This window comes from Phodopus roborovskii, unplaced genomic scaffold, assembly GCF_943737965.1.
Source record: "Phodopus roborovskii unplaced genomic scaffold, PHOROB, whole genome shotgun sequence".
Lineage (NCBI taxonomy): Eukaryota > Metazoa > Chordata > Mammalia > Rodentia > Cricetidae > Phodopus > Phodopus roborovskii.
The window spans coordinates 135,275-155,849 of NW_026126604.1; the positions used below are offsets into that span (position 1 = coordinate 135,275).

Below are 20,575 nucleotides of genomic sequence, written 5' to 3' on the forward strand. Positions count from 1 at the left end.
GGAAACTATGGGTGGTCCCGCGTGGATAGGCAGGTCTCCTTTGTTCAGATTTGCTCTGAGAAGTCTCCGAAGTAGGGTAGACTATTGGCTCCACCCTCTGTCTCAGTGCTAAACCAGAGCTGCAGGACAGTGGGCAGGGTAAGGCACAGGGTAGGAGGGGCAGGCTCATGGTGGGGATGGGTGGGGGTGTATCAGAGCTCCAAGGGTGCTCTCGATGGGGACAGGACACAGGAGCAGAAGGATCAGGGGCCAACCCAGGGAGTTGGGGGGGGGTAGAGGTTGTAGGGGAGATGCAACCCCAATTGAGCCCAGATACCTCTAGCCAATGGCTGGCGGAAGAGGACAAAGGCTGAGCTGAAACTTGAAACTTGGGAGGTTTTTGCAGGATAGTGGGATCTCACTGGAAACTGGCACTCTCCAACTGAGGCCTCTTTCTTTAGCAGAGGCCCCGCTTTGGGGGTCAGGGATCTTGCCCGCGGCCAAACAAACCAAAGTTAACTGACAGTTTATCAATAGACCTTACAGATACCTACATAACAGTCCATTCAAACACTTCAGAAGACATTCCAATCAACCTATAGAACTGGCTCTAAAATAGACCATAATAGATCATTTAATAGAACATAAACCCTTAACAAGTATAGGGAAACAGAAATAACTTCTTTTGTTTTGATCACAATGCTAAAAGCTAAAAATCAATAGCGAGAGTAACTATAGAGCATGCAAAGGTCTGGAAATTAAACAACAAACCGTTGTATAATTCACAGTCATTAAATCAAGAAGGCACTCAGAGAGCAGAATCAAATAAGAGGAAAACAGCACACTGACATGTGTGGGCCACAACACAAGTATTTCTAAGGGGAAAGCTGTAGCAAAATGTGCCCACATGTAAAAACAGAAAATTAGTGACCCTCACATAAATGGTAATGCCCTTTAGAGCAGTGGCTGGAAAATTAAGATGAGTGCAGATTAACAGAAGACTCGGGGAGGCTGAGTTGCTTGAGTAAATAAACAAGGGAAGGGGATGTAACTTACCAAAATGTCTGACTGGCACACCCAGCAGTTCAGAAACCAGGTGTGGGAGCACACACTTACAATCTCAGCATTTAGGAAGTAGAGACAGGAGATTGAGAAATTATCCTCCTCTAAATGTGGGTGACAGTGTGTGGCTTGGACAGTCTATGGGTACACAGGCAGTGGGACCAGGATTTATCCCTAGTGCACGAACTGGCTTTTCGTAGCCCATTCACTTTGGAGGGATACCTTGCTCAGCCTAGACCTGGAGTGGGAGAGGGGCTTGATCCTGCCTCAAAGTGATGGGTCAGACTTTGTTGACTCCCCATGAGAAGCCTTACCCTCTCTGAGGAGTGGATGGGGTGGGGGGATACGGGAAGGTGGGGAGAGCAGGAAGAGGAGAGGGAGTGGGAACTGGGGTTGACATCTAAAATGAGAAGATTGTTTTAAAAGAAAATGATAAAAATAAAAAGTTATCTCCTCAGATTCATAGCTAATTTGAGACCAGTCTGGGATGCATAAGACCCCATCCAAAAGGAAAAGAAAAAAGAAAAAGGGTAGGGAGAAGGGAGTAAAGAAAGAGAAAGGAGGGAAGGTGGCAGAGGAGACGGGGACTGAGAGGAACAAGATTTAAAAAATCTCTTGCAAAACCAAAAGTAGGGAAAGCACTTCAGGATACAGACAAGGGCTTTCTGAAGACTTTCAGATCACTCAGTAAATAATGCCAACAATTAAAAATAGGATCCCATTACAAAGCTTTGCAACAGGTCATTCAAATCAAAATTTAGAGAAATTCTGCTTTTTTTTTTAATGTTCATTGATGTTTTGTCTGCATGTGTGTCAGTGTGAGGGTGACAGATCCTTGGAACTGAAATTACAGACAGGTGAGCTGTCATGTGGGTGCTGTGAATTGAACCCCAGTCCTCTGGAAAAGCAGCCGGTACTCTTCTTCCTTTTTTAAAATATTTATTATGTATTCAGTGTTCTGCCTACATGTGTCCTCACAGGCCAGAAGAGAGCACCAGATCTCATTACATGTGCTTATGAGTCATCATGTGGGTGCTGGGAATTGAATTCAGGTCCTTTGGAAGAGCAGTCATTGCTCTTAACCACTGAGCCATCTCTCCAGCCCAGAAGCCTACTTTTAAATGGTGCCCATTATAAGCCAAGATCTCAAACCTTAAAAATGTATTTAACTAAAAAAAATTGTTTAACTGACATGACACTGAAACAGACATCTCTTAAATCCTTATGAAGTCCAACAAAATGGCTTCCTAATATAAACAAAAGAAATCCTTTTATAGAACAAAAACAAGGCTACACTTTACGACTGTTACCATGTGCTTTAATAATATACCACCCTTAAACTTTTACCATGACAAGGATTCTTATACACTCATTTTATGATTACAATCTCGCTCACTGCTTCACTGTGATGCTGACATTGCTTTTGTGATGCTGAACACTGAGCATGAGCTCCTCTCCTGCTTGTACCCAGATGGGATTATCCAGAACCACAGCAGCTTGTTTCCAATGGGAGGCTTCACCTGAGGTGTCCAACTTGACCTCATCATCAAGGCACAAATGAAACCAAAATGGGACAGCAGTCACTCGTCCAGATCTACAAATGCGGACCTATAGAAATTGAATTTTGAACATCCCATTAGGCAAGTAAGTCTTCTTTCTCTTTTTAATCAATTTGAATAAAAAACTAAAAATATATTGAAGCCCCCATTCAAATTTAATAATAGTCTTAGACACTAATATTTATTCAATCCATCTTTGCATGTTGTCCAGAAAAGATTTAAATCTTCAAAGGAAATGATAAACATGTAGATATAGTATCCCTCACTTAAGGCAAATTATTCTGACTATGGCAAGAATGATCATTTGTAGTTGTCCTTACCTTTACTTCTCTATTGGAAGTGTTCAAATATGGAGTCATCAGATCTAATCTTAAGAGTTCCACTGGTTGGCTTAAAGGGACACATGGCAATGAAGATAAATCCAAAAACACACGGATAGGCACCTGAGGAAAGAGTGCACTCGGACTTACCATTTGTACAGTCAGGTTTGTGGTGTGCTTGAGTTGCAATTAGCTCCTTGTGACAGAATGCTTTCTACTGCCCTGTTTATTTTCTCCATTAACCTAAGGCATGAACCCTCTTGACCAGTCTTTCAGAATGAATGAACATGCTAAGGTTTAGGCAGGTTCAACACTTTGCTATTGTTTGTTACCTACAGGCCTTTCTCTTGGATGACAATACACTAAACTTTTAAGTGGCCAAACAATTCCAGAAACATTTGTACCTATAATATGTGAACTAATAAGCAAATAATCTAACAGGAAGTATTAATGTGTTTGATCAGAGGCACCAAATTTAGCCAGGCATGGTGGGTGGTAGAATATGCCCTCAATCCCAGCACTTGGGAGACAGAGGCAAGGGTATCTTTATGAGAGGCCAGCCTGGTCTACATAGTGAGTGTAGAAGGAGTTTATGGGTCCTTGTCCCAACCAAGAAGCATGCTTGTAAACATCATTTAATTGTTTGGTAGCAGGACCGCTTAAAAGAGCTTATGTTAATTATAAACTGTTTGGCCAATGGCCCAGGCTTCTTACTGGCTAGCTATTTGGCAGATGGCTCAGGCTTCCTATTGGCTAGCTCTCTCTCTTAATTATTAACCCATTTCTATTAATCTAAGAATCTCCACATAATCTTGTCTTACTGGAGAATACCCAGTGCCTTATCTTCCCAGAAGCTATATGGTGTCTCTCTCTGGCAACTGCTTTCCTGTCTCTTTCCTCTTCTCAGAATTCTCCTAGTCTGGTAGCCCTGCCTGTTCTTCCTTCCTGGCTACTGGCCTATTAGCATTTATTCATCATCCAATAAGAGAAATATAAAGGACCTCACCCATCAGGTGAGTTCAGACCAGCCAAGGCGACACAGTGAACCTTGCCTCAAACAAACAAACAACAACAATGGGAGGGGCATGAATTCATTTTGAAAAACAAGTTCTTTTCTACAAGGCAATGGTTCTCAAAACCTTGGCTCCAAATTCAAGTTACTGAGAGAGCGTTAAATGTCCACCTGCTCAGGGTCAACCCCATGCCAATCTGTAGTAGGTCCAGGATTCCAAAGCTCTGAGTCCCCACAAACAGCCATCTCAGTTGCAATGCATTTCCCTCCCTCAGACTTTCAAGCCTCTTCCTCATTTGAAATAAAAGGCTGAGAGGCTGGCCACAGACAGATCAGCCTCTCCAGGCCACTCACCCAACCTTTCATAAAAGCTCAGGGGCTACAGACAACTTTCAGTCTTCATTTTGCCTTTAGTCCTGGCTATAGCAGTAACTGAGAGCCCTGCATTCCCACTTCTCACTGCCTGAGATAGTAACCCTTTCAGTTCTCCTCACAGCTTACTGTCTGTCCCCACTTTTGTTTCTCAGCCTAAACTCCTGGCTTCCAGTCACCATCAATAAACTTTCAAGCTCTCTAAATTCAGTTCTCAAATCCTTTTCTGCATACCCCTAGTTTTCTGTCTAGTATTGTGGTTTTCAATACCATATATAAGATACTGACTGCTAAATTCACATACTAGGCCTTGAGTCTGACTCCTTATCTACCCTTCCTGATCCTTTCTCATACTCCACACCCAACCTGTAAAACTCCAACTTTTGAAATATAGGCACAAGCACACAAGGCTCCAGTTGCAGTCTAAGCCACTACCTCACAGCATCACAAGCCTTTGGCTGGCTTCAAAGTGTTCTATTCCTAAAAGCCACCAAAGTTACCTTTACAGAGCAAGTTGTTACATCATGCCACTGTTGAACCCTCTCTGATGCTGCCTAAGGATACTCATTTGCCCCATAGGATATGACATACACCTTAGTAGACAGGTATGCAGGGTTTGGAGTAATTTAATTCCATTTCTGGAATCCTAAGGGCAAGCAGGGTAACTGACTGTGGTGGGAATGCTGGAGCTGGATGTCTTGTCCCCTGTCTTTCTGCCATGGAACAGCTGGTTAAATCAATCTATAGTCCCTGTTTAGGCCCTGATCCCGAAGGAAAGCAAAGATAGGTCTCAGGCAGAGACTTCTGGGACTCAACAGCTCCAAAAAACATCTGATGAAGGGTCTTCTCCCCTTTAATATTGCACACAAAGGCAGAGACTATGGGCATATTCCTTTTCCAAGGAGCTGACATACTTGACTGGTGTGCCCATTGTAAGTTCCCACCACTTTTTGTTCTTGTTGCCCCGAGTCAATCTACCAGTCTCCTTCATAGTCAGAGGCAACAGAAGTCTAGAGGTATCCACAGCAGACAAATCTGTGGTATGTATTGCCTTCTCTGTGAAGAGCGCTAACTTCCCTGGCAAGCTCACAGTTTAAGCGGTCTTCTCATTGGCTATAGTAGAATAGTATTTTGCACAGATGTGTATTTTTTCTTGGGCTCTCCTTGCCTGGCAGGCTATGTTAGCAGCTAGAGTTAACTTGATGTCACCAGGCCCATCACCTCCTGAAGGATGTAGGGGCCCCTTAAGGTTGATCATGCTGGCCATACTCTTAATCTCTTGTCCATAGAGAAGTCCTGCTCCCATCATACACCTTTGATTTATATTGAGATACCTGTTTTGCACAGAGCTGGCACCAATGCACACAGTATAGCAGATTCCTGAGTTTTTTAGTTCAAGCCTCCTAGGAGGGAAACATTCCTCACCCAATCTAATGTGGCATATTGGACATATTAGGGCTATAAGGCCTGTCACTTAAGGAGGCATGACTCATTCTTCCTGGAGGGAGTATAAACATAGGTTAGGATATCAGGCTGCAACACCCACGGGGTTCATGCCTCCTTCTAGCATGCCTACACTGGGATAACTGGCGCTGTAACTATACTTGGACTGCCTGGATTTATCTTCATAGCTCCTCATGGAGTTCTGTATGTGTACAGTCTTGTACAATGTGGAGATCTGAGGTAGATATGGCTGTCTTCTTTGATTGTTTTTCCACCTTATTTTTCATAGAAGGTGAATATAGGTAGAAATTTTCTGCCATGATGGTCTGTGTTCCCTCAAACTGTGAGCCAAAATAAACCTTTACTTTAAGGTGATTATGTCAGGGACTTTGTTGTACCAACTAGTAACTAATACATACATGTAATTTGGGAATGGTGACATATGTCTATAATTCTAGCCCTTAGAAGAAAGAAACAGAAAAATCAGGGGTTCAAGGTTATCCTTATTTATACATTGAGGTCCTCCAGGTTACATCAGACCCCTACCTAACAAATAAAAAATAAACAAATAAATAAATGAGCAGTGCATGTAGCAGATGTTCAATAAACATTTATTGAATAGTTTTTAATGTATTATATTCTTTTAACCTTTGATTTTGTTTCATTGATTCACTGTTATCTAGTAATTAATCACTGAAAGAGAGGAGATAGCAATGGGTAAACAGACTATAAAATATAAAACTGCCAAGACAGGCCAGTAGTGACATACACCTTTAATTTCAGCACTCAGGAGGCAGAGGCAGGCTGATCTCTGTGAGTTTGAGACCAGCCTGGTTTACAAAGTAAGTTCCAGGACAGCGAGGGCTACACAGATAAACCCTGTCTAAAACAAACAAACAAATAAAATAAAATAAGTAAATCTTCCAAGAAAGGTTCTGGAGTCTCTTTAGATAATTGATTATCAACTAAAGTGAGGTCATGGCATGAAGGGCCAACTGTAGCAAGTTACAGAGAAATACAATAGGTAGGATTTACCCAAGGCAGGATCACCCAAGAACAACAGGGGATGGAGTGTACTATTTACATTACATGAAAAATACACTGAACACAAAATCTAAGCTGATAAGAGTAGCCGCAGCTGGGAAATGCAGTGAAAAGGCAGAAGGACCAGTATATTGTAGACTCTGATAGAATTAAAGAACTGCTAGAGTCAGGATCAAGAAAGATGGGGAATGGAGAGCTAAACCAGGAGTTAGGAGCACTCACTACTTTAGCAGAGGCCCTGGTTCAGTCCCCAGCACTCCCATGGTGACTCTAGTTCCAGGAGATCTGATGCCATCTTCTAGACTCCATGAGCAATGCACACACAAGAGGCATATGCATACAAACAGATAAACAGTTATACACTAAAATAAGTAATTCTTTTTTTTTTTTTTAATATAATAGAAAGACAGATGGTGGCATTTTGGGACCAGGCATAGAAATAGCTTAAATGTCAGAGGAAAATATATAAACTTTAGTCAGTATTTATGACAAAAGTCCTTGCTTATTCTGACTCTCAGGTTGATTTTTTGTCAGTGACATGTTCCTTTACTCTAGGAAAATGACTGTATTTCTAATCCAGCTAAACCAACTGAACTCAAAGGAGAGACAAAGACAAAGGGAGACAGCACAATAACTTGACTGAATGGTTCTCTAGACACTTACCTGAAACTGGTTAATAAAAGGTGCTATGTTTAACCCAAGAGTATGTTCTGTTCCTTGAACAGCGCTCTCTTCTACCAGTGTCTGTGACTCCACGAGCATCCCAAACATCAACACATACTGTGGGAAGATCTTGCCTCCAGATTGTAATAAACACCTGAAGAAGAGCAAATACTGCTAAAGCCTTTTAATTCCCTGCACTTTATAGATAAGAAGTAAGCATCTTCAATTAGTGAAGTGTAGATGATACATCGTCCAGTAGTTCAAAATTTAAACCACTAAAAACAATTGGTCAAGAAGTCAAATTTGGACAGACTAGGCTAAATTCTTAGTTACAGGCCACAAATCATTAATGGAGAACCATCCCTATGTGGAAATCAAAATGCTCCAAAATCCAGCACTTTTAGCCAGGCTTTTAATCCCAGCACTTGGGAAGCAGGTGGATCTTTTTGAATTTGAGGCCAGCCTGGTTTGTAGAGTGAGTTCCTGGATAGCCAGGGCTACACAGAGAAACCCTGTCTCAAAAAAAACCAATAAACAAACAAATAAATGAAATCCAGTGCTTTTTGGGCATTCATACAATATAATATGTGGGATAGTCTATATATGATTTCATGAATAAGCTGTCATCAACACACAAGTGCACTAAAAACACTTAAGGCTGCCTTATGACTGTGTATAAGATATATATGAGACATGAATAACTTTCATGTATAAACTTATGCTCCTTCTACAAGCTATCATTATGTGTAAACAGCTGCAACAATGATGGTCTCAAGCATTTCAGGCAAGGTGAAAGTTTGACTGGGAAAAGAACAGTCTCAAATACTACACTACAAATGGTACAGTACATGAGGGTACAGAATATATGGAAGTTCTCTGAACTACTCTGTAACTTCTCTGAAATGACTCACTATAAAGGATTAAACACTCCAAATGCAAATACATATGCAAACTGAAATATTCTAGAAAAGAAAGCAAGACAAAGGTTAACAAAACCCTTTCTCATGCAACTGCACTTAATGCTACCACACTCTGTTCACCGTCATTCTCCCTTTAGTCCCACAAAAAAGGCATTAACAATACTGCTTATGGTTATTAAAAAGTATCCTGTTAAGTAGGCTGGACCTGGTACCAGGTGTTCCTGTAGCAAGGATTTGGAGGTTATGGCAAGGCAGAATCAGTTTCTCATTGGTTGCTACTGTGGAGTCTTATTTCTCATACCTGACTATAAAGAGGAAGCAGAAGCACAAAAACTATGTAAGGAGGATTATTCCTCATCTGTCACATCTTCAGATATCAAACTTTGTTTTTACTAAGTATTCTGGGATGTCTTCTACTTGAACTTCCAGAGCAGGAACCACACAGAGGTACTGACCATCAAGTATATTTCACAGTAAATTTTAACCAAGTTAAAGATCTACTTTAAAATATATACTAGTCATCTGGCCAGTTTGTACAGTTCTAAAAAATAACGTGCACAAACGTTTCTATTTTTGCTTATGTAGCTTCCCTAAACAGATCATTAAGACTTAGGGGCTGGGCACCTGCAGTCCAGAGCTTAGATCCCAGGTAAAGAAGAGGGGGCAGAAGAGGGATCCTCTAGACTAGACCAATAAGCAAACTGTGTGTTTTGTAACAGACCTTACTTCAACACAGTAAGGAGAAAATGAGGAAAACACTCAACACTTACAGGACGGATAGCAGGAACCAGTGAAGCACTAAGTCAGAGTAGTGTCCATTCTTAGGTTGAACCATGTACTTAGGGCTTAAGTCTAGGCTCGTACGATCATGTGCTTACACAGTGAGTAGCCAGACTAGACTGGTTCAAGGTCATGACTGACTCTTACCCATCTAATGCCCTTACATCTAGGTGTCTGATCCAATGCTATCCTACACTGTTGCTAACAAGTTGTTTATGTTCAAGGGAAAGTCAATAGTTAACCTCAATTAGTGACATTACTTATCTCTTAACAAAGCCCCACAGCTCTCAACAAAACCCTTCCTATTAGCTTGTGAGCTGTTATGAGATTGTTCTATTTACTTGTTAATTTTCTGCCTATTTAATTTTCTAAAATGTGAAGCTCAAGAAAAGTTCTAAGAATGATAACAGTGCATACTAACTTGTTATTTAACTGTTATTAAATGAATCATTTTAACAGGCATGGACATTATATTAAGTTTTCTGTGTAGTACCAGGGATACCAAAACAAGTTTATCACCACTGAACCATACCTCCAGCCCATAAACTTGATTGTTACCTTAACAAGTACCTTCCCTTATTCATTAAAATTTCTCACACCAAACTGGAAGGAAGTCTTCTCCAAAACAGCCAATTAATTAATTCTCCAACATCAGTATCTTAGGATTCCAGTCCATTCTAACACAATCTATCCATGTCACACAAGCTGCGAATCCTAAATCCCAGGTGTCCAGTATGCTGTACCCACTGATATACATGTGCTATACACACAACTCCCTCTTTGAGGGAAGCATCTGATCATTTGCTAATGTGGCTCACAGAACTAAGAAAAACATTACCTCTATGTACTGGCTTGCTACAAAGAATAAAACTCAGAAATGGGAAGCTGGAAGAGATGGCTCAGCTGTTAGGAGCATTTGTTGCTCTTGCAGAGGACCCGAATTCAATTCCTAGCACCCATATGGTAGTTCACAACCATCTGTAAATCCAGTTCCAGGGGATTCAACATCCTCTTCTGGCCTTTCCAGGCACCAGGCACAAATGATGTACACATACATACATGTAGGCAAAATACACTTAAAATAAATACATCTAAAAAAAATTTGAAAGACAAACTCATTCAGATATGGCCATACACAAGACATATATTGGGCAATGGTGATTTGTACTAACACTATATTTGATCTTTATCTTGTTTTTTGTTGTTGTTGTTGTTGTTGCTGCTGCTTTGTTTTTTTGGTACAAAGCTCTAAAACACAGAGTCAAAGGAATAGAAAGAGTACTTCTGAATACCAAGGCCATGACAGTGGCTAGGAACTCCAAAAAGAATAAGGAATGACTACAGTTGGGCCTTGCTGTCTTATTTCCCTGCTGGCCTCAAAACCAGGCTGAATTATCACTAATACCCAGTGATGCTCATACCCATGATGCCCCACAAAAACCCAAAGGGACAGCATTGAGAGACTGCAGTTCAGAATGAGAACAGTCCTGGACAGCATGTCTGGGAAGACCATGGAAACTCTGCTCCCTTCCCGTGTGCCTTGCTCTCTACACTCTCCTTCTGGCTCCTCACCTGATCATCTATAATAAAAAGCTTAATCTAAGCCAAGCATTTTTCTAAATCCTGTGAGCTTCAGCAATAGCTGAAGAGGGTTTTATTAATGGAGGGTCCCTTCGATTTGTACCTGGGAGTTCAGAGAACAAATGACAACATACTATGTGCATCTGACTTTTGAAGTTGTAGCTGTCCTATAGGTTCTGCCTACCTTCAGATAGCAGGACCAAAACTGAACTGAATTAAAGAACACCCATCCAGTTGGTGTCTGCTGTGGAACTAACTGCTTGGTGTTGGGGGGGGGGGTTTCCCTGTATTGCTATCATTGGGAGTACAGAGCAAAAGGTGGGTCAAACAAGAATGAGCTCTTTACGGGAGAGGGACACTCAGAGCTCCTGAAGTCTTGACGTCCACTACTCTCCCACATTTGGATGTGTTTACCCCCTCCGTGATCTTTCCATTCAGAGATTTTATGAAGTTTCAGTTAGTCACTGCTCATTAACTCCACTTCAGGAGAGGAAAAGCTAACCTGGCAACTAGCTTCTACCCCAGACCTGTCAGAGGCCTGCAGCAGAACAAACTCCTGTGTCAGGGTTAGGGTTAGACAGTAGATATTTATCTCACCTCTATTGCCCATAAAATTCAAAACAAAACAAAAGAAAGAAAAAAAAAAAAAAAAAAAAGAAAGAAAAAGTAAGTTTTGAACGCAAAATCCCCTATTCAGTTTTTGTTTTACCTGGATATTGCAGCTTTTTCCATTATTTCCTGCTGAATGAGCCCAGATGGCTCAATGACATCTAATATAATTATGCTCCACAATTTGTCTGATTGGGGTCTTTGCAACACAGCAGCTTCATCCTCAATATGTCTCAGCCAAAACTCAAGTGTTTCCTTAGGGAAGTGATTGGCTTCGGATATGAGGTCCAAAGCGATACAATGCTGGTCTTTCTCTACAGAACTGTAGGGCTTAACTTCACCAAGTGTTCCAGCAATTATAGGCAAGAGAGAGAAGCCTTCAGACACATCTAACACATAGAAAGGGTCAAAGGTGCTTGGTACGATACCACTCTGTCTACTTCCAGAGTTCATCTCGATATCCTGGCATTGAATATCCACGGACTGGCACTTCTCTGGGGCCAGTGAAGATAATACTTTCCTCATAGCCATTTTAAATCCTTCATGATATGGGATGTTATTGAGTAAAGCAATCTCTGTAGGTTCTAACACACAGGTCAGCTCCAGAGCATCTGCTCTACTAGTCTGAAGGTTAGCCAGGGCACTACAGAGCTCAGCTTCATTTCCTAGAGAGAGCAAGTCTTTACTCTTGGTAAAATTTTTTGTAACTTCCATTTCATGTTCCAAATGCAAAATATTGATACTCTGGATTCTTAGGTAACAATCTTGACAAGATGCTTCCATTGTCACACGGTCCCCAGGCTTTATCCAGTAGTCTTCATTAGTAAGGAAGGGGGGAGAAAAAACAAAAACAAAAAAAAAATAAATAAATAAATATATATAAATTGATTGTCTTAGTTAGGGTTTCTGTTGCTATAATAAACACCAAGATCAAAAGCAGTTGGGGAGGAAAGAGTTTATTTGGCTTACACTTCCATATTACAGTCCATCATTAAAGAGAGTCAGGGCAGGAACCTGGAGGTAGGAGCTGATGTAGAGGTCAAGGAGGGATGCTGCTTACTGGCTTGCTCCCTATGATTTGTTCAATTACCTTTCTTATAGAACCCAGTACCACCAGCATAGTGGTAGCCCCACCCACAACAGACTAGGCTCTCCCCCATCAATTACTAAAATAAGCTACAGGCTTACCTATAGCCCCATCTTATGGAGGTGTTTTCTTAATTGAGGCTCCATCCTCTCAGATGACTTTAGCTTGTGTCAAGTTGGCATAAAGCACAACTGTTCCCTTGTCAATTTAAGCTCTGACTAGGTGACTTTCACAGCTGCTGTTCTTGGCAGCCATCCTGTGATACTGTTATCTCCAAAATGCTGAGGTCTCTTTCTGCAACTGAGCCGCACCTCAAGCTTGCCCTGATGCTCCTGATTCTCCTCCCTCTACCTCCTAAGTGTTGGGATTATAGGCATGAACAGCAAAGCCCAGTTTATTATAGTCTGTGTCTGTTACCATGGTCAGTACACATACTGTCAAACTGAGGGATATGTGGGGAAAGACGTTTTGTCTCTAAGCAAAGACAGGTAAAATTCAGGGTCAATGTGGAACCTCATTTTAGCTTAAATAGTCATTCTTTTTTCTAAAGTAATTTCCAAAAAGACGAAAGCTATTAGACAATGGTGTCTAATAGGCCTTAAGCATTTGGAAATTCACACATTTAAAACATCATAGTTTAAGGGAAAGCTAAGTCCTGCAGGAAGTACTATACCAAACCCCTTTCTGAGTTTTCACATGGCCTTTCTAAGCTGCCCGTGGACAGCTGTCATCCTTCTCTTCAGTCCTATAACCAGACGAAAATTCAATCTGTACCAGGCGTGGTGGTACATGCCTTATAGTACAGATGGGGGAACTGAGGCAGAAAGATTGCTTCAGCCCATACATTTTGCTTCATAACCCTAATTCCCTGAGTTCAATGCCTAGAAACCAAGTAAAGGTAGAAGGAACCAGTTTTCCTCTTACCATATGCATGCAATGGCAAGCGCACTCCCCCCCCCAAAAAAAAAAAAACATCTAACACAGCAACACAAACAAAAACTTAACTAAAAAAAAAAAAAAAAAAAAAAAATTGTTTGGGTTGTTATGTTTAAGCATTTAAAATGGCCTTTCTCTGAGAATTCTCCAAGGGACATTTAAATTACCATAGGAAAATAAATAAAATTAAATGAATACAGATTTTAAAATGGAACTTGCTGAGAGCCAAGAACTTTTATTTACATATCTTATCATTCCTACAACACTCTAGGGTAGACAGCATTGTCCTATTATCAGATAGGACACAATAAAAGCTCTAACATCATTGCCAGCAAAGTTATTCACTAAGAGAACCATAATCCAAATCTCCAGACTACAGATTACAAAGATCCCTAGCCTTGCGAATCAGGTCCCTGATAAAGAGACCACACAGGCATGTACTTCCATCCTGTTTTAAGTGGGTAGAGTTTTCCATAGAACTAACTGCTAAAAACATGAAAAACCATCAAACTGCTATAAACAGTTTCCTTTTCCTAGATAGAAAATATCTTTAAGATTAGCTTTCCCCAGGAAGTTTACAGATCTCAAAATTCTCTTAAAACTGCAAGATTTTGTACTTCTAGGACTATATATATTTTAATTTCTGAATTGCTTTACTGAAGGGTGTATGTACATGCCAGGACATGTGTGTAGAGCAGAGGACAACATGGGGGAGTCAGTTCTCTCCTTCAGTATGTGGGTTCCAGAAACCAAACTCAAGTCATTAGGACTAGAAGCAAGCACCTTTACCCACTGAGTTTCTCCAGCCCTACAATACACATTCTTAGGGCTTGGGCTCTACATATGTCATTAGGATCTCCATGGCTTAAGTACCACATACTTAATACTTTTCTAACCCCTTTCGTAAGAAGAAAACCAAGCAGTACTCATTTAAGAAGCACACTAAAATTAGAACATTAGCATTTCTTAGCAAGGTTGACGGCAAATTTGTCACGTGTTTCATTTCTGTTTTTCTTTTTTCAAAGCAATGTTTCATTTATCTAATGATAACTAACTTGAAACTGGATTAGTGAGAGTTACAGCTAAGGACCATGAAACAGAATAACTTTTAATTTTAATGTATTTATTTAGAGACAGGGTCTCACTATGTAAACCTGGCTGGCCTGGCCCTTCCAGAATGCTGGGATTAAGGTGTGTGATACTGTACACAGCAGTTTTGTTTTTTAACAGAATCTTTTCTTGTCTCTTTTGACAATTTCATACCATAAACACCACATCTTGATCATACTCACTCTCAACCCCCAGGAACTCTCAGCCCCTCTCTCCCACTTTCCAGAGTAATGACTGAATCTCTCTTAACTATTTTTTGAGACTGAGTCTCACTCAGTGTGTAGTCAAGGTTGGCCTAGACCTCAATATAGACCAGACAGGCCTTGACCTCCCAGAGATGTGCCTGCCCCAACAGTTGTGTGATTACTGGTATGCACCACTTCAGCTAGCTTTAATCTCTCTTAACCACATATTGGTTACTTAAATTTACTTTTGAACAAAGAAATTCTGAAATATTTAAGTAATACCTTTTTCCTGAAAACTACAACTCCAAAGTAATTTTTTTTTTCTTTCTGGTCACTGACTCGATTACTTATATTAAAGCAACAAATTTTGTTTGTTTGATTGGTTGGTGAGGAGAGGTTTGATCTAAAAGAATTTAAGATTTATTTGTAAACTTTTTAAAATGTATATGGCTGTTTTGTCTGCATATATGTCTGCACATCAGAAGAGGCCTTCGGATGCCATGGGACTACGGGTGTAGATGTTTCTTATCTGTCATGTGGGTGCTGGGAATTGAACTCAGGTCCTCTGGAAGAGCAGCCAGCACTCTTAACCACTAAGCTGCCTCTCCGGTCCCTAATTTTTTCTTAATGTGAGAATACTTACCTGAAAGGGCCTGCACTGGGTAAACAGCCTGTTCCCAACAGGTTTCCTCCCCAGGACTTGTGGACAGACTGTGTTCATCATCCAGCTGCAGAACAAACCAGACCATGACAGCATCCAACATGCCTTCTTTAACAGCAGGAACACTAAGAGGACAAGGCTCTTTAGCTGCAAGACTCTTTAATTCCTGAAAAGAAATGTAGAATGGGTAAGAAAACAGAGTTTAGGAAAATAGTAAGGAGCCAAAAGTTTTTTTAAATAATAAAAAAGAATGAGACAACTTTATAAATGGAATATATATTTCTCTCAATATCACATCCACAGCCCATCCTCATGGTTCACAGTCCTGCCCTGTCCAGCTAGGGAATCACAGGATATCATACATCTATTAAACATACAGCAAAAGTGCATGTGAGCACGCGCGCGCGCACACACACACACACACACACACACACACACACACACACACCACTGGTGAAGGAAAAAATGCCAGTGACACAGCAAAGCGATGGGGTCATCTTACACTAGAAAAGTGTGTGAATGTGCAAATGCACACACAGGGAAAGAGCAAGCTGCAACACACCTTCACACACATGATGTGGGGAAGAGGTAACCTCTCAGAAGGTAACACCAGGGTCTTTCCATTTCTGCCCTGTGCCCCTTCAAAGAGTTTAACACAGACACTGTTTCTAAAACTAAAACCTTTACAGGGTGTGTGTGCTGTAAGAAAAAAAGTCAAATAAAAACTATTAAAATAAATAAAAGAACAGTTGTGGGATACTTAATAGCTACATTTCCACTACTCTCTGGAACATGATGTCTGGTCAGGAATGCTTAACATCGCAAAACCAAACTTACAAAGCTGCACATCATCCCCAAAAAAGGTAAGTTAAAGAGGAAGCTTACATTCTTAAATCTCTCTGTCTCTCTGTATCTCTGTCTCTCTCTCTCTCCCTCTCCTCTTTCCTCTCTCTCTCTCTTTGGTTTTTTGAGACAGGGTTTCTCTGTTTTGGAGCCTGTCCTGGAACTAGCTCTGTAGACCAGGCTGGCCTCCCCGAGTGCTGAGACTAAAGGCGTGCGCCACTAGCACCTGGCTTACATTTTTAAAATTTCATGTTAAAATAACCTTCCCCCAGTCTACCACAACCTCTATGCCACAAAAGGAGCACCTAAAACATGTGCCATGGACATTATTCTTTCAAGACACTAGGAAGGGGTTTTATTGGACACTTCTTGGGTTCTGTGGGCACTTTAACCAAGACCTAAATATTCTGTGTCTCACTAAATTCTTCAACCCTGGATGGAACGGGATGCCATTGCCCTAACACAATGGTTCTCAACCTTCCTTATGCTACAACCCTTTAATACAGCTCTTTATGTTGTGGTGACAACCACCATAAAACTATTTTCCTTGCTACATCATAACAAGTAGTAATTTTGCTACTGGTATGGATCACAATGTAAATATCTGAGCTTTCTGATGGTCTTAGGTGACCCCTGTGAAAGGGTTGTTTAACATCCCTCCAAAGGGTCACAACCCACAGGATGAGAAAAAGTGCTCTAACAACTTTAATTTATTTAAATTTAGATTATTAAGTTTACATATTGTTCATTTTAAGGAAAACCATTCATTTGAGAAGACAGCATCACAAAGAGAAAATAAAACTCTAGGCCAGACCTTTCGTCTGTGCATTTACATACATCATAACATGGCAGAGTGTATTAGTGCAAGCGGTTTCATCTCAATTAACACACATTATCTCACCTCTGCTGTCAGGTGGATCCTCATGTAAAACACACAGCACAGCATGCACTCTCAAACTAGAGAGCTATTCCCAGCACTTAAAAAGAACATTTCCAAAACAGAATTTTAATTTGCTGCTAATCATTCCTTCATAAGTAGAACCTCGTGTACATTCAAATCGTAAGACATAGCTAGGCAGTACTGGTGGTAGCAGCATACACCTTTAATCCAAGCACTCACTCGAAAGGGAGGTGGATGTCAGAGTTCAAGGCTAGCCTGGTCTACAGCTTGAGTTCCAGGACATATCTACACAGAGAAAGCATGAAGAAGGAGAAGGAGGAGGAGGAGAAGAAAAGAAAGGAAGGAAGGAAGGAAGGAAGAAAGAAAAGAAAAATTAAGAACTCATATATTACCTGAAACAATTTAGAAAATTCTTTAACTTCTATAAAGAATTGAGGGCCAGGTGGCACACCACAGAGGTAGGAGATCTCTAGATTTACAGGCCAGTCTGGTTTACAAAGTAAGTTCCAGGTCAGCCAGGGCTACACAGAGAAACCCTGTCTGCGGGGAGGGGAAGAATTAACTTCTTGTTTTTACCTGAAGACTGTTGAAATCCACTTTCATAATTTCAAAGCACTCTGTCAGAGGCAAATACCCTCCAGGGATCTGACTCATCTTTTCAGTTGTATAAGGTTCTACTGCTTCTCCAGTATCTACAGAAGAATAGGCAGGGCTCTGAAATTTCACATTTGCTGGCAAACGGATACCAGCAACATCCTTAGTACCCACCCTAGGAAGAGTTTAGGAAAAAGAGAGGTAAAAGATCATTTTTATATTATCAAAATCAGCATCTAATAGTTGACAAAATATAAAAATGAAATGAGACCACATAGGCACAGATTCCTTAAATTATATACATATACAACCACATGAAGAAAAAGGTGACAAAGTCCATATTAAAATGGACAATTAATTCTGTAGGACAGAAAGAGGGTTCAATGTTAAGCACACTCGCTATTCTTGTAAAGGTCCTGAGTTAACTTTAACTCCCAGCAGATACACCTGTAACTCCAGCTCCAGGGGACACACCACACTCTTATGTGCTCCACAAACATCACACACACAAGGCAGGCATCCACACAAACACAGGCACAAATAAAAATTAGAAACTTTCAAATGATTCATATTCAAATGTACTTTTGAATTCTGGCAAGTTGATAGAAGACAAACAGAAATGGACAAAACACTTACATACTTCACCAAAGAGGATAACCAAATAAAATAAGAATAGCAGTGATCATCAAAGCCATGAAATGAACCCACAACAGGAGTAGTCAATAACAAGGGTGGCTGAGGATACTGTCTCACACAACTGTATTACTGGCATTCTTTAATGAATTAAATTAACACACAGAGGCATAGATAGATAGATAGATAGATAGATAGATAGATAGATAGATAGATAGATAGATAGATAGATAGAAAGAACACTGATGGTCAACCAGTACATTCTCATTCAACCAACTTGGTAATGGGGCCTGTCTGTTTGGTCTCCTGTGCCTACCAACCTCTACACATTTTACTATATCACCCTGTAACATAAAACAAAGATTGATGAACAATTCACAGCAAAGATGAGCAGTAGCTATTTCCTGGTGATCAGTTCAGGGTGATTTTTATTCCTTTCTTTTATTCATCAATATTTGTATTTTTATGTTATCTTTACTCAGGAAGGTAACATCTTTGAATGATTTAAAATTGCATTCTGCCCAATCATTGCATTAGTGAAGTTGCCATGAAAACCAATACTAAAATTTACCTTCACACTGGAAATCCTTACTTGAACTTCAATTAAAATCAATCTGCACTTAATATTTTTCTACACAAACTTCTCACAGAGTTAAATGACAGTAAGCTGTATGAAAAATTTCCATTTAGAAAAAGCTAGTTTTAATCCTAGAGGTCCATTTAAAATTAGTAAGACAAAACGTTACAAACATGACTAAGTCTTGAAGTAGTGTTTTTCTTGGGGGTGGGGCAGAGCTGGAGGGTGCTTTCTGAGACAGGGTTTCTTTGTGTAGCCCTGGCTGTCCTGGAACTTGCTCTGTAGACCAGGTTGGCCTCAAACTCAGAGATCCACCTGCCTCTGCTCCCTACCCCAACCCAGTGCTGGAAATGAAGGTGTGCACCACCACTGCTAGGCTTAGAGTATTCATATAGCCACTTACCTATGATGTCTTCGTATCTCTGCACACTCTACTGCCATCCCAAATATAACAACACTTGCTGGTATAACTTTCCCATACTGTCCACAATTCCCATTTTCTCCTTTGGTCTGAAAATATAATAAAGGTCATTCAATTACATGTGCAAAATAAGTGTGTGTGTGTATACATACAGACCAAGGAATCTTTCCTTTAAAGAGGGTTTTTACTGTTTTTTGTGTGTATATATAAATATATATGTAACTTAATGTTTAGAATACAAGTATAAAGAAGAAGACAGAGGTATAAAGCTATATCACTTCAGGATATAATTTAATTTAAAAAAAAAAAAACAAGCTGCTGGTGGTGGCACATATCTTTAATCCCAGCACTTGGGAGGTAGAAGCAAGCAGATCTCTGCAAGTTCTAGGCCAGCCAGGTCTACAGGTAAGAGTTTCAGGACAGCCAGGGATACACAAAGAAACTCTGTCTTGAAAACAAACAAACAAAAACAAAAGGAAGGACTGGAGAGATGGCTCAGAGGTTAAGAGCTCTAGCTGCTCTTGCAGAGGACCCCAGTTCAATTCCCAGCAACCACGAAGCTCACAACCATCTGTAGCTCCAGCTCCATATGATGCAATGCCTTCTGACCCCCATGAACACTGCACATGTGCGACAGATGCACACACACTCTCGACAGGCACACACTGGCAAAACATTCAAACATAAAATAAAAGTAAAAAAAACAATTTAAAACCGGAAAGAAAATAAAAGTAGGCTTGAAATACAGCTGAGGAGTAGAGAGTACTCGCCATGTATGAGGCACCAAGTTCAACTCTAGCACCAAGAGAAAAAAAGAAAGAAAAATATCAAAGTCATCATTATTTATTTGAAAAATAAACTGCTGTTCTGTGTTAAATACATATTCTATAAACAGTAGACTTGTATTAAAGTCCCTTAATATATACAATGTATATGATAAATGAACTTTACTATACATATGGCTTGTGGATATAGAGGAGTCCAGGGTTCTGCCTAGTAGCTTGAACTCACTGAGTAGCTTAAAACAATACAGAACTAGTATTACTTTCCTGTTTTCTAGCGATTTGCCAAAATTCCAAGCACTGTGAGATTCAAAGTGCTTCCCTCTTCTACAACTATTCTCAAGAACATTAGTCGGGCCCCCCCACAAGTAAGATCACTCCTTCGACTCCCTCCCCACCATAACTCATCTGTAAACACAGCACACACTGTGATGCATAGCTGTCCATGCTTTTTCTTGTGTTTCTTTCCAGGGATAGACACACTCTGACATAGTTCCTTCC

At 40.4% G+C, this 20,575-nt stretch overlaps 1 protein-coding gene across 8 annotated transcripts in view; it reads right to left on the reverse strand.

The window, feature by feature from the left end:
- The window catches only part of LOC127237551 (protein arginine N-methyltransferase 9), a 232,371-nt gene that overhangs the window by 11,958 nt on the left and 199,838 nt on the right, over positions 1-20,575 (reverse strand). For all 8 annotated transcript variants that reach the window (XM_051205907.1, XM_051205908.1, XM_051205909.1 and 5 more), the window contains 7 exons: positions 19,275-19,381; positions 17,644-17,836; positions 15,306-15,489; positions 11,445-12,159; positions 7,455-7,608; positions 2,921-3,043; positions 2,438-2,649 (listed from right to left, as the gene is read on the reverse strand). In XM_051205907.1, coding sequence (XP_051061864.1) covers positions 2,438-2,649; positions 2,921-3,043; positions 7,455-7,608; positions 11,445-12,159; positions 15,306-15,489; positions 17,644-17,836; positions 19,275-19,381 — 1,688 coding nt within the window. The remainder of the gene's footprint in view (positions 1-2,437; positions 2,650-2,920; positions 3,044-7,454; positions 7,609-11,444; positions 12,160-15,305; positions 15,490-17,643; positions 17,837-19,274; positions 19,382-20,575) is intronic.